At 38.6% G+C, this 13,866-nt stretch overlaps 2 protein-coding genes across 2 annotated transcripts; both read right to left on the bottom strand.

The window, feature by feature from the left end:
* Positions 1 to 8,634: 8,634 nt before the first annotated feature.
* LOC106353869 (glycerate dehydrogenase HPR, peroxisomal-like) lies at positions 8,635 to 11,275 on the bottom strand. The gene is made up of 12 exons (XM_013793689.3): positions 10,953 to 11,275; positions 10,802 to 10,885; positions 10,426 to 10,566; positions 10,229 to 10,350; positions 10,069 to 10,150; positions 9,932 to 10,004; positions 9,747 to 9,838; positions 9,580 to 9,654; positions 9,328 to 9,513; positions 9,197 to 9,241; positions 8,990 to 9,104; positions 8,635 to 8,922 (listed from the first exon to the last, which is right to left on the bottom strand). The coding sequence occupies exons 1-12, from the start codon at positions 11,073 to 11,075 to the stop codon at positions 8,900 to 8,902; spliced, it is 1,161 nt and encodes a 386-aa protein (XP_013649143.1). The 5' UTR covers positions 11,076 to 11,275; the 3' UTR covers positions 8,635 to 8,899.
* A 306-nt stretch (positions 11,276 to 11,581) lies between these two features.
* On the bottom strand, positions 11,582 to 13,425 carry LOC106357112 (CDP-diacylglycerol--inositol 3-phosphatidyltransferase 1). The gene is made up of 10 exons (XM_013796796.3): positions 13,213 to 13,425; positions 13,028 to 13,121; positions 12,861 to 12,945; positions 12,738 to 12,787; positions 12,600 to 12,639; positions 12,380 to 12,490; positions 12,193 to 12,307; positions 12,041 to 12,097; positions 11,871 to 11,969; positions 11,582 to 11,792 (listed from the first exon to the last, which is right to left on the bottom strand). The coding sequence occupies exons 2-10, from the start codon at positions 13,095 to 13,097 to the stop codon at positions 11,730 to 11,732; spliced, it is 690 nt and encodes a 229-aa protein (XP_013652250.1). The 5' UTR covers positions 13,098 to 13,121; positions 13,213 to 13,425; the 3' UTR covers positions 11,582 to 11,729.
* Between the last annotated feature and the right edge of the window lie 441 nt (positions 13,426 to 13,866).

The following is a 13,866-nucleotide window of genomic DNA, read 5'->3' on the forward strand; positions in this document are numbered from 1 at the left end:
CAACACACAAACGGGAGAAAAAAAAATCCGAAAAAAAAAATCAGAAAAAAAAAGATTTCAAAAAAAAATCTAAGAAAAAAATGACCGGTGGCGGTAGTATTTACGAGTTACGGAGTTGGATGTATTTGCACAAAGATTCCGACGGGAGGGTGACGAACGCATTTCTGAGCGGGCTAGAGACATTCATGCACCAGGCGGGCTGTACACCGATCACACAGGAAAGCGGTAAGATGTTCTGCCCCTGTCGGAAATGCAAGAATTCAAAATTTGCACGTAGTGAAACTGTATGGAAGCATTTAGTAAACAGAGGATTTACACCACAGTACTACATTTGGTATCAACATGGAGAGGGTTATGGGGGAAATGAAGCTAGTAGTAGTAATAATAATTTTGAGGATGGTCATCATAGTGAAGAACCGAATCATTTGCATAATGAATATAATTATCATCAAGATCATGAGCAGATGGTAGATCATGATAGGGTTCAAGATATGATTAGTGATGCATTTTTAGAAACAACTACAACAATAGCTGATGGAACTGAAAATGTAGAAGAACCTAATTTGGATGCAAAAAGGTTTTATGAAATGCTAGATGCTGCAAATCAACCAATCTACACTGGTTGTAGAGAAGGTCTCTCTAAATTGTCTCTAGCAGCTAGGATGATGAATATTAAAACGGATCATAATTTACCTGAGAATTGCATGGATGCATGGGCGGAGTTGTTTAAAGAGTATTTGCCAGAAGACAACGTGTCTGCTGAATCTTATTATGAGATTCAGAAATTGGTTTATAGTCTTGGGTTGCCTTCGGAGATGATTGATGTTTGCATCGACAACTGCATGATCTACTGGAAAGAAGATGACAAGTTAGAAGAGTGTCGATTCTGCAAAAAACCACGATTCAAACCGCAAGGCCGTGGGAGGAATAGGGTACCGTACCAAAGGATGTGGTACCTACCAATTACAGACAGATTGAAAAGATTATATCAATCTGAGAGGACTGCTGCATCGATGAGGTGGCATGCGGAACATGTCCAGAGAGATGGTGAGGTTGCACATCCATCAGACGCAAGAGCGTGGAAACATTTCAACAAGGTACACGCAGATTTTGCTACAAATATTCGGAATGTCTATCTTGGGTTATGCACCGATGGATTTAGTCCATTTGGAATGTCTGGTAGACAATATTCTTTGTGGCCAGTCATTCTTACGCCGTACAATTTACCGCCGGATATGTGCATGGAACAAGAATTTCTATTTTTGACCATATTAATCCCTGGGCCGAAGCATCCAAAACGGTCTCTTGATGTTTTTCTTCAACCGTTGATAGAAGAGCTAAAGCAATTGTGGTCAGAAGGGGTGAGGACGTACGATTGTTCCTTGAAAAACAATTTTACGATGCGAGCAGTTCTGCTGTGGACGATAAGTGATTTCCCTGCTTATGGGATGTTGTCTGGCTGGACAACACATGGAAGATTATCTTGTCCATATTGTCTTGGATCGACGGATGCTTTTCAACTGAAGAATGGTAGGAAGAGTTGTTGGTTTGACTGTCATCGTCGCTTTCTTCCACTTGCCCATCCGTACAGAAGAAATAAGACATTGTTTCGGCACAAAAAAATTGTCAGAGACGGTCCTCCTCCATATCTCACCGGCCAGCAGATCGAAGCAGACATTGATTATTACGGAGCTCAGGAAACAGTTAAAGTTGGAGGAAATTGGCATGTTCCTGGAAATATGCCTGATGGATATGGTGTGTCTCACAATTGGCATAAGAAGAGTATATTTTGGGAGCTACCCTATTGGAAGGATCTTCTCTTACGCCACAATCTGGATGTCATGCATATTGAGAAGAACTTTTTTGAGAACATCATGAATACATTACTTAACGTCCCTGGGAAGACAAAAGATAACAAAAAGTCAAGGATGGACTTACCTGATATTTGCTCAAGAAGTGAGTTACATATCAAGAGCAATGGAAACGTTCCTGTTCCCATCTTCCGGTTGTCATCAGAAGCCAAAACAACCTTGTTTGACTGGGTTGCATCAGAAGTTAAGTTTCCTGATGGTTATGTTTCAAATCTGTCAAGATGTGTTGAACGAGGTCAAAAGTTCTCCGGAATGAAGAGTCATGATTGTCATGTGTTTATGCAACGACTACTTCCATTTGCTTTTGCCGAGCTCCTTCCAGCAAATGTCCATGAAGCACTTGCAGGTAATTATAAAACGTTAATATATATACATATGTTATGAAATGTTATTAATTTGATTACTTTTGCAATATACAGCCATCGGCGCTTTTTTCAGAGATCTCAGCACACGTACGTTCAAGGAAGAAGTCATCGAACAACTTCATCATAACATTCCGATCATATTGTGCAACCTGGAGAAGATATTTCCTCCTTCATTTTTTGACGTCATGGAGCATCTAGTTGTCCACCTACCGTATGAAGCATTGCTTCGTGGACCTGTTCACAACGGATGGATGTATCCGTATGAGCGACAGATGAAACATTTGAAGGGGAAAGCAAGAAATCTTGCAAAGGTGGAAGGTTCAATAGTTGCGGGAAGTTTGACAGCCGAAACATCTAACTTCACATCATACTACTTTGCTCCAACTGTTCGTACGAGGAAAAGAGTTCCTAGAAGATATGATGATGGTGGAGTACCGACATCATATCCAATTGATGGTGTTCCTGACATTTTCTGCGAAATTGCACGGTTTGGTGGTAAAACGAAAGAAGTATGGTGGTCATGTGAAGAGGATAAACATAGTGCCCACACTTATATTCTGCTCAACTGCGAGGATGCAGTGACCCGTTACTTTGAAAGGTAAATATTTTTGTGAATGTTAATTATATGAATTGCAGTTAATTATGTATGACTTGATTATTTGTTTAATTTGCAGCATGTTTGTATCTCAAGTTGAAGAAGCAATACCAGGAATATCTGCAACTGATGTGGACACACGTAAAGATAAGCACTTTGTCAAGTGGTTAAAATCACAGGTACGTAATATATCTCATACATTGATTAATTAAGTAAGTGTTTTGATACTTCAATATTAATTAAGAATAACTGCTTTTGGCAGGTTGATTATGACGATCCTTATTATCCCGTATGGTTTCACGAATTGGTTCAAGGTCCAGTTGCAAAGGTCACCACATCACCTATGTATTTCACACGAGGATTTACCTTTCACACATACGAGTATGGGAGACATCGGGCAACGAGTAACTACGGAATATGTGTGAAAGGTGAAACAGACTTTTACGGGATCTTGCAGGAGATTATTGAAGTGGAATTTTCGGGGTTATTGAAGCTAAAATGCGTCCTCTTCAAATGTGAATGGTTCGATCCTGTTGTGAACCGAGGGATTCGGTATAACAAATTTGGTGTTGTGGATGTCAATTTTGGGAGAAGATACAACAAATTTGAGCCTTTCATTTTAGCTTCACAAGCCGAGCAAGTAAGCTTCCTTCCTTATCCTCGGCTTCGAACTTCCGGGATAAACTGGTTAGCTGCTATCAAAATTACACCTCGTGGACGCATTGTCGCTGGAGAAGAACCGCCCTTGCAAGAAGAAGACGCTATCAATGAAGTTGAGGTACCAGAACAACCAACTGATGAAATCCTTTTGATCGACCCGCAAAACTTTCAATATGAAGATATTCCCGAAGATGCGACAGATGAAGCACGTGAAGACGAGTTCGAGAGAAGCGACGATGATGATTGTAATGATAGTGATGAGAACGAAAACGATTTAGAGTGATGTAATATTGATGAGAACGAAAACGATTTAGAGTGATGTAATATATGTCTCTGATGTTGTATTTCTCTATTGTAACGTATGTTTAAAGAAATATTGTTTTTTACCATCCTAATGTATGTGTAACAAATGTTGTTTTATATAATATGTATTTGTGTTAATTTTAAAAAATTATTTGGAGTTTTAGGGTTTTAGAGTTTAAGTTGGAGAAAGAGCACAAAGTAGTAGAGAAGAAGAGATATGATGTTAGATGATATGTGACTTTGGGGTTTAGGGATTTCATTCTCGGTGTTTAGGGTTAAGCGTTGTAAAATCGTCGTAAACCGATGTTTCCACGTAATTTCGTCGTAAATGGAAAAACGCGGGCCTGGTAACTTCGTCGTAAACGTGGGCCTTGTAAATTCGTCGTAAACCGATGTTTCGACGTAATTTCGTCGTAAATCAAAAAACGCGGGCCTGGTAACTTCGTCGTAAATGAAAAAACGCGGGCCTGGTAACTTCGTCGTAATGTTACGTCGCGTTTACGACGAAACATTTTTTATATATTGGGACGCCGAGACGAGGCTGCCTCGTCCATTCCTCCTAAACTCCTCTCCTCTCCCTAAGGTACATTCTCTTCCCTCCTTTTTTTTTTTTTTTAAAGTTAGTTTAGGTCATTAATTAGTTAGGTAATTAGTTTAGGTGATTATTTAGATAATTAGTTTAGGTGATTAGTTAGATGACGGAATCCTATAGTTTAGGTGATTAGTTAGGTAACGGAATAATTTTTTAATTATGTCGTCATAATTGATTAAATTTAGTTAAATTTTTTTTAGATGGCTCCTAAAAGGAAACCAGCAGCACCTACTTATGCCCAGTTGTTTGGCGATGGTTCCGGTACATCTTCTTCCGGTCCATCGTCTTCCGATGCAGTTCCAGACTCTCAGGCTTCTCAGAGAGTTTTTTCGAGTCCTCCTCTTCCACCGCAGATGCCTCCACCTCCTCCTCCAGCGGCTGCACCTGAGTCTGTCCCAGAAGGTGCAGTTCATCCGGATTTGCGTGTGCCTTCATATGCTCCTTTCGCGAGATATACGGTGGAGGATTTGCTTGCCCAGCCTGGACGGGAGGGTTTGGATGTTCTAGACCCCGAGGAACTTATTGGTAAGTTATTAATTTTTATTACTTTAAAATTTAATTAATTTTTATTTTGTAACGGTTAAATTGTTTTTTTTTCAGGTTTAGGGCTAACAACCCTGTTAGCCGGAGCGTTTCGGCGACGATTAAGGGTTACTACGACGGGGCATACCCGAACTGGAGCAAGACACCAAATCACGTTAAGATCACGTGGTTTAAATGTTTTGCGGTAAGATTTTTACATTTAATTAAATTTTCACTTTTAAATATATATATATATATATATATATTTTTAATATCTATTATTAATTGTAATTTTTTCAAAATTTTTATGTTTCAGCAAAAGTGGCATTGGTCTTTGGGAATCACCGAGAGGGTGAAGGCGGAATTCGTTGCAAAGGCAAAGATACGCCTCTGCAACACAGTCTCTGATTGGAAGGACAAGTGGGAGATCTACGGGTATGAGGGAAAGCCCACTGAGCTCACGACAGATGTGTGGGATGGCCTCATCGCCTATTGGGAGGACCCCTCTTCGATCAGAAAGGCCAATTCGTGCTCGGCTTCTCGAAGGACGAAGGATAAAGATGGTCATTTGCCCATGCTTCACAGAACCGGACAAAAACCTCATGCAGGAGTCCGTCTAGAAGCTGTAAGTTTTGTTTTAAATATATATTTTAAAATATTCAATTAATATAATTTATAATATTTAATTTAATTTTTTTTTTGTAGTTCGAGAAGACGGGAGTCTTACCTTCTCTGTCTGACCTATTCAAGATGACTCACGCCACATCCGACGGAGTTTTTGTGGATCCTGCATCTGAGAAACTCTTCCAAACAGTGGCTGGTCGGATTGAAGAACGGAGACGCAACTAACCCAGGAGTCTCCCGATGGATTACCAGTCACATTGTCCACCCAAGAGGTCGACAGAATCTTCGAAGAGGTAACTTAAAATTTTAGTTTACATTATTTTAAATATTTTAACATAATTAACTATATTAATATATGTTTTGATTTTATAGGTGGCTCCTAAAAAGAAGGGACGGATAGTCGGTATAGGCTCTGTTAACGAAGTTGCAAGGGCAACTTCGTCATACACTTCGAGACGGGATGAAGAGACTGCTCAGATGAAGGCTCAAATGGATAGCCAGCAGGTTCGTTTAGACTCTCTTGAGGATTTGCTAGACGTGATGGCCGTGAAACCCGGTTATGCAGAGAATTTGAGTGAGAGACGAGCCGCTCTTGGAATGCCACCACGAGATCCCCAAGAGTCCGATCCAACCCGTCAACAGCCGAGCAACCCCACCAACTACTTCGACAATATGTAGTTTTTTTTTCTGTTTGTATTATGAATTTAAATATTATTGTATGACTTTTTAAAAATATGTTTTCCAATTTCATATTTTGTTTTAAAATTTAAATTATTTTAAATTCTGAATATTAAATATAAATTAAAATCTATTATATACTAATTAATAATAATATAATAAGAAACGATGTAAACTCCTCGTAAACATTACATGGAGTTTACATCGAATGTTAACGAGTGATTAACATCGAAATATTTACGAGGATTTTACATCGAAATGTTTACGAGTGATTTACAACGAAAGTATTTACGTTTGCTTTACATCAAAATAATTACGTGGGCTTTACGACGAAGTCTTACGTGGCGTTTACGACGAATCCTTTCCCTGCGCTTTACGAGGAATATATTTCGTCGTAAACGTAACGAGTCGTTTATGACGAAACCTCCGTTACGACGGACGTTTAACAACGAAACGTCTTTCGACGTTAATTCGTCGTAACACCCTGTTTACGACGAATTTACAACGAATACTGCCCTAGTAAAAAATATGTTTTCTTGTAGTGATTGCGTTAGCAGCATCGAATGGATGGGAGATCTATCATCTCGATGTAAAAACGGCGTTCCTACATGGTGACTTACAGGAGGAGGTGTATGTTTCCCAACCAGAAGGGTTCAAAGCAAAGGGCAGCGAGCATAAAGTGTATAAACTACACAAGGCTCTCTATGGATTGAGACAAGCTCCTAGAGCATGGAGCATCAAACTGAATTCGATCTTGAGAGAGCTGAGTTTCGCAAAGTGTTCTAAGGAGCCGTCACTCTTTCGGAAGCAAACTAAAGGAGCCATACTTATTGTAGCTGTTTATGTTGATGATTTGCTCATCACAGGGTCAAGTCTTAACGCCATACAAGACTTCAAGGAAGAGATGGCAGCAAAATTCGAGATGAGCGATCTAGGGAAGCTTACCTATTATCTTGGGATTGAAGTAACACAACTTGAGGATGCTATAATACTAAAACAAGAAAGATATTCTGTGAAAATCTTGGAAGAGGCGGGAATGAGTGAGTGTAACTCGACGCACATTCCTATGGATCCCAGATTGAATCTAGCAAGATCGATACATGAAGATGGAACTAATGCAAAGGAGTTTAGAAGGAACATTGGCTGTCTTCGGTATTTGATACATACCAGACCGGATCTTGCTTAGTGTGTTGGGGTTCTTAGTCGCTATATGCATGATCCTAAGACATCACATGCAGTGGCATTGAAACAAGTCATGCGATATTTGAAGGGTACGTGCTCGCTTGGTCTGCGCTATGTGAACTGCAAGAAGGGGTTAGTTGGCTACAGTGATAGTAGTTACAATGTCGATCCAGACGATGGGAAGAGTACAACAGGACACGTCTTCTATCTAAACGAGTGTCCGGTTACTTGGTGTTCGCAGAAACAAGAAGTCGTTGCTTTATCTTCTTGTGAGGCAGAATACATGGCGGCTACAGAGACAGCAAAGCAGGCAATATGGCTACAGGAGCTCCTTGAAGAGATCACGAGTGATGGTGTTCAAAAGGCGCTCATTCGTATTGATAATAAGTCTGCAATCACACTCTCGAAGAATCCAATATTTCATGGACGTAGTAAACATATTCACACAAGGTTCCATTTTATTAGAGAGTGTGTTGAGAAAGGTCTGGTGGACGTGGAGCATGTAGCCGGAAGAGTTCAAAAGGCTAATATTCTAACCAAAGCACTTGGAAAGATTAAGTTTAAAGAGATGAGAGATCTCATTAGAGTTCAAAATGTGTCTGAAGATGACTACAAGCTTAAGAGGGAGAATGTTGACCTAAGCTTGTAGATAGCTTTAGTTATAAGTTATAATTATCCTAATGAGATTAGGTTAGATTGAGAGTTATCTATAAGATATGTTTCCTAATGAGTTTAGGAAAGTTAAAGTAGTATATAAGGAGATGCTATGATTGTGGCATAACTTATGAGTTTGAGTTTGAGTCTTTGAGAAGTAATTAATAAAGTGAGTACTTATTGAGACATTGAGCTTATACTCTTGATTCATAGTGTTACGATTCAATAACCCCTGCTGGTATGCATGATCTGTTAGTTTTTAATCTATTGTATTCCATTATTACCTTTTGGTAAACGGTATTGCGGACTGACTATTTGTTAATTCTCGCTTTCGCTATTAGATCTAAATGTAGTACTCACTGTCTCTAGATAAAACTAATGGAGCTATTAGACTTAACTAAACTTGAACTTGGAGCAAGTGGAAAGGTTTAGCTTTAAAGATTGTTCAGGACTTGAGAAGATCCAAAACAAGACTTGTTACATATCCTCAATGGCCTCTTAAGTTTTTGAAGTAACGTCTTGCTATTGCAGCGACCGGAACACTAAAGGTCTTAAAAATGGATAATCCATGACTACAAATTCTCAAACTAGAAATGAAATATGCTTTACTAAAAAGTCTTAGAAAATATACTTATAGCAAATTTATGGAAAAAGAAGTACGTAATGCAAAATGAAAGATAACACATGATTGAAGAGCATGATGGGACAAGAGACAGCAAACTTAACACCACTCAAAAGAGTTATTTATGATCCAGCATTGTTGTTGCAAGACATTACATGAACACAACTTGAGACCATCATATGTATATTAACATGATTCTTCCAAGTCTCCCGTTCTTCATACATTTTTAACTCATAATTTAGAAACTGGCAATCCTGAAAACCCCAAAGAATATACATTAGAGTTTGAAATAATCTGAGGGCTGAGTATGATGTGCATTACCTAAGGCTTTTGAGTTGACAATGCTTGGGCTAGCATTGGGCGGTGAAGAGTTTTCATTCAAGAAAGGGTCGACCCGGTTAGGGTCACTCAGAATTGGATATCCTTTGATCCTTCCCTGTTAAAAAAACATTTTCAGAAGAAGATGATCACAACTTTTAGTCATTTTAAATCTTATGAAAAGAGGTTTTTGGAGATGAGAATGCATACGAGGACGTTGAGTGCTGCAAGCGTAGCCATTCCTTCACGAGTCCACTGCCATCATCACCATCAGAAGAAAGTTAATAAGACAGTTCTGTTTTATCTATTGTGACAAAGAAACGTTTACAGTTTGGGCAAACCTTGGAAGCAGAAGCAATGTGAGGAACAACAATGGCATTCTTCATATCAGCAAGCCCTGGTTTCATGAAAGGCTCTTCCTCGAACACATCAAGACCAACTCGGAACATCGGGTTCTCCCTCAGATGATCCACCAGGGCTACCTCATCGATCACAGGACCTCTACTGCAGTTCACAAGGATTGCTTCCTGAAAGCAACTTAACTCGATCAGAACAAGAGAAATGATAAAAAAAAAATAGAAAACAAAGTCAACCTTTTTCATCATGGCAAGCCTCTCCTTGTTGACAAGATGGTAAGTGGTTTTGTCCAACACAGGGTGAAGACTTATCTGTTTTTTTATTTTGTTCAGGCAAACACACGTTCAGTTTCTAGCTAAGAGAGATACACATAACAATGTTACTAATATATAAGTTCACTTACCAGATCAGCCTCTCGTAACACCTCCTCCATGGAAGAAGCTCGTTTCCATGTCACAGGTTGTTCCCCATTTGCTTTCAAGAATTGTCCATAAGCTGCCAATGACCATTACGTCAAACATATAAACTTCAAGTAAAAAGTAAAAAGCGTATTGTATAGAGAAACTGTATATATATATATATATATACCTGTCACAAACTTCTCAAGACGAGTGGATTGGTAAAGATCAAAGTAGATCAAATTCATCTTGAACCCTTCAACCTGTTCTTGAAATCAAAATGTCAAAAAAGGAAGGTTACAAAATGTCATAGCAAGAGAGCCTTACCATCATTCTAGCATAAGCAGAACCAATACGTCCAGCTCCAATCACTCCCACAGTCTGTCCTTTAAGTAAGTTCCCAACAAACCTACAAGCAGCAAGTAATCATGTTAGCCTCTCATAGACACTCCAAAGACTCTAAACCGGTTTCTTGATTTTGTCTTACAGATGAGGAAGCCATCCTTCATACAAGCCAGCTCTCATGAAACCGTCAGCTTCAACAATCCTTCTTGCGGCAGCAAGGGAAAGCGAAGCAGCTAGCTCGGCTGTAGTCTCAGTCAACACTCCCTGTCCAACTCAACACATAAACACTTGACTTCCAACTAGTTCAGCTATATAAACCGAGAAGAAAAAGAACATTACCGGAGTGTTACCAACGGCGATGCCATACTTATTGGCGGCTTCAACGTCGACGTTGTTGTAACCAACGGCCATGTTACTGAAAGCTTTCCCTCCTGCTTTGCTCAGAGCTGAAAACAGAGTCTCTCCCCAATCTTCCGTCAACTATATAAACAAAACTTAATTTTTTTTTTTTTTTAAAACATTCATATGTATAATACATAGCACACTTTGTTATTTTTTTTCTGAATATGAGGCAGAAACCGGAAACCACAACATATAATATTAGTTTCCGTTTGGACAAGGGACCTCTGACACAATAACAATGGTCCTTCCGAGTTGAGCTAGCGACGTGGTAATATAAATACACACTCTGTCTTCCTCTCTTTCATCTCATTACCTGGCCGATGACTCCATCACACTTGTTTCCAATCAGATCAATGATGTCTTCAACGGACAAAATTGTCTTCTTCAAATGGCATATCTATCATTCAAGAAGACAAGCTTTTAGTATCAAGATTAGTAAATATTCTTGATGAGTTAAAGTTTACCTCGACGCGACAACCTTGGTCGACCAAGAGGTTGATCCAGCGAGTTCCAGGCATCGGTTTCGTGCTGACGACTCTGTACTTCCCATTAGGATTGTACACCTCGATAGCCATAGGTTTCGCCATGGCAGAGAACAGAACAAAGCTTCAAGAAAGAGAGAAAAATGTTTCTGTTGAAAGAATATGGAAACAGAGGTCCTGGCTTTTAATCTCAACCTCAAGTCAGTAGAGAATGTTTGTGGTTTGAAATCGAGATGAAGATCCAACGGTCGGTTTTGCATGGTTATTATCAACGTTTTTTTGTTTTGTTTTTGGTGTGGTTCATAAGTTTGAGGATTATATTGGCCTATGAGCGACGACAAGAACTGATTCTTGTGTTTTATCTGAGTTTGGACCTTACCTTTTGGAACCAGATAATGCTGACATGTTCATTATCCTCACTCACTGTTGCATGAAAACTTTTGAGTTTTGACCAAACATTTCGCAAAAAATGCAACTTTACGAATATTATTATTTATTACACTTATCTAACTAATAATATTTGAGATAAAAAAATTATTTATAAAATCGATGCATTTTGTAATTAATATTAAATTTAAAGTAAATATAGTTAGTATTGTAAAATGACGCTCTTTGTGAAAAAGATGGAATATAAACTTGTAATCAGAATATAAACTTGTAATCAGATTATATTTACAGACAGAAATTAGTCAAAAGGCAAATCAATATTGTTTAAAAGAAAAAAATAGTTGCAGGTTCAGAACAAGGAAGGAAGGAAGATCAAGGCTTGTGCTGCTGCTTCTCTATATCATACAGTACACAGACATCTGCAGCTGTTTTCATCTGAAACAAACCCGCAAAATCCGATTAGAAACCAAAAATGAGCTTTTAGATTAGCAAAGAAAGAAAGGTAGCTTTTACCTGAATGATGTTGATGGTTTGTTTCATCGACCAACCACACAATGTCAAAGCCAATAGGAAAGAGAGTGGTGAAATCTGAGTTAAAGTGGAAACAACGACCTGCAACAAAGAGAGGCCATGCTTAGCAGTTGAGTAAGAAGTAAAGGGAAGAGAAGAAGGAGCTAACTAACATTGAGGAGATTTTCTGTTTGGTTCTTTGCGATGAGAAGGAGGATGATATACAGAACCTGCCACATTAGACAAAAAAAGTTTTTGCATCTTAAGAAGACATGATGATCTTAAACGTGAATATAAAAAAAAAAGACTCGGGTTCCAATCACACCTCGCAAGAAACACAGCAGTAACACATAAAGATCCGGTTTCCATAGTAGAGTCTGAAAAGCCAGCTTGTGCTGTCTTTCACATCTTTATGGCTGCTCTTCCCTGCTAGAAACGTACTGCGAAGAGTAGTGTAGTATTATTACAAGTTCCCGGTTAAAAACATTAAATTCACATCCTTAGGCTTTTACCTGTACATCTGAAGCCAATGACTAGCAATATCTAAGGCCAGCAATGAAAGGAAGACCAAGCTAGGCCTGTAGACTTGAGAGAGAATCACGAGTAGACACGCTGGGCTAACTCTATTTTTAACAACAAAAAGCACCACCCAACATTTTAATAAACAGATTAAAGAAGGGTGATGGTGATCATTCATCGCGTACATGTAGAAAAAAAAGAAAGAAGATTCACCTATCTGTCACCATGTCGAGAACAGCTCCAAATGTTGAAACTAAGGTAAGAAAGAAAGAGAAGAGAGTCAAGTTCTAGCTTCCTACGTATATCATCTTAATGGCAATGAGGTCAGTGCAAATAGAAAAATAGTCATACCTTGGTTGAATCTACGAGCGCACCAGCCATCCACAGCATCACAACAAAAGCTGTAGATGAAAAAAAACGAAACTATTACCCCCAAAACATGATAAGATCATAATCAAAAATCAAAGAGGACACCTGAAGAAATAGAGGAGGGAGAAGAGAGTTTTGTTGGAGAAGCAGACAGCAAAGGCAACACAGTTCAAGACAACTCTCATGTACCCTTAAAAAAAAAAGCAATTAAATTAATCATCACAATACGCTAAAGATAAAAGAAGCTAAGAGAAATCGAAAAGAAGACGCACCAACAATATTAGGTATATACAGGTAAACAGACAACTTCTCTGCTCTAGCTCTCTCCTCCTTCTTCCCCATTTTCACAATCTTCAACGATTTCACCTGCACAGAGGGCAAAAGGAGAAAACTTTCTCACAACCCATCACCGGGAAATTCAACCCAAAATTAAAGCTCGAAATCGAACAAAACTCACTTGGTGAAGGTGTTAAGAGTAGTGAGAATCTTCTTGAAGTGAAAGAAGAAGAGATCTGTAGAAGAAGGAAGGAGGCTCTCTCAAGTTACTTCAACGCAAATCAAATCGAATCAGATTCGCTGCCATTGCCAGGTATTTTTTTTTTTTATCAATCTGGCTGCTTCCTTTACAACATTCAAACAAAAGTGGACATTTTCTGATTTAGAATTGGGCAAATCTCCAAAATAGCACATTTCTAAGTTTATATCACAAAAATAGCACTCAAAAACTAAAATGACCAAAATACCACCTTTCTAGGTTTATCGTTTGAAAATTTTAATTTTTTTATGTTTCAAAATTTGAAATCTTATCCCCAAAACCTCATTTCTCAACTCTAAACCCTAAACTCTAAACCCTAAACCCTAAACCCTGAACCTTAAACCTTAAACCTTAAACCTTAAACTTTAAACCCTAAACCCTAAACTCTAAACCCTAAACCCTAAACCCTAAATCCTAAACCTTAAACTCTAAACTCTAAACCCTAAACCCTAAACTCTAAACCCCACCCTTTAACTCTAAACTCTAAGTTTGTGACTTTTGATAAAACATTAAGTGCTATTTTTGTGACTTTTGACATTGATTGCTAGTTTATGAACAAAAATTTGATTTAATGGT

The sequence above is a fragment of the Brassica napus genome, chromosome C6 (assembly GCF_020379485.1).
Source record: "Brassica napus cultivar Da-Ae chromosome C6, Da-Ae, whole genome shotgun sequence".
Taxonomy (NCBI): Eukaryota; Viridiplantae; Streptophyta; class Magnoliopsida; order Brassicales; family Brassicaceae; genus Brassica; species Brassica napus.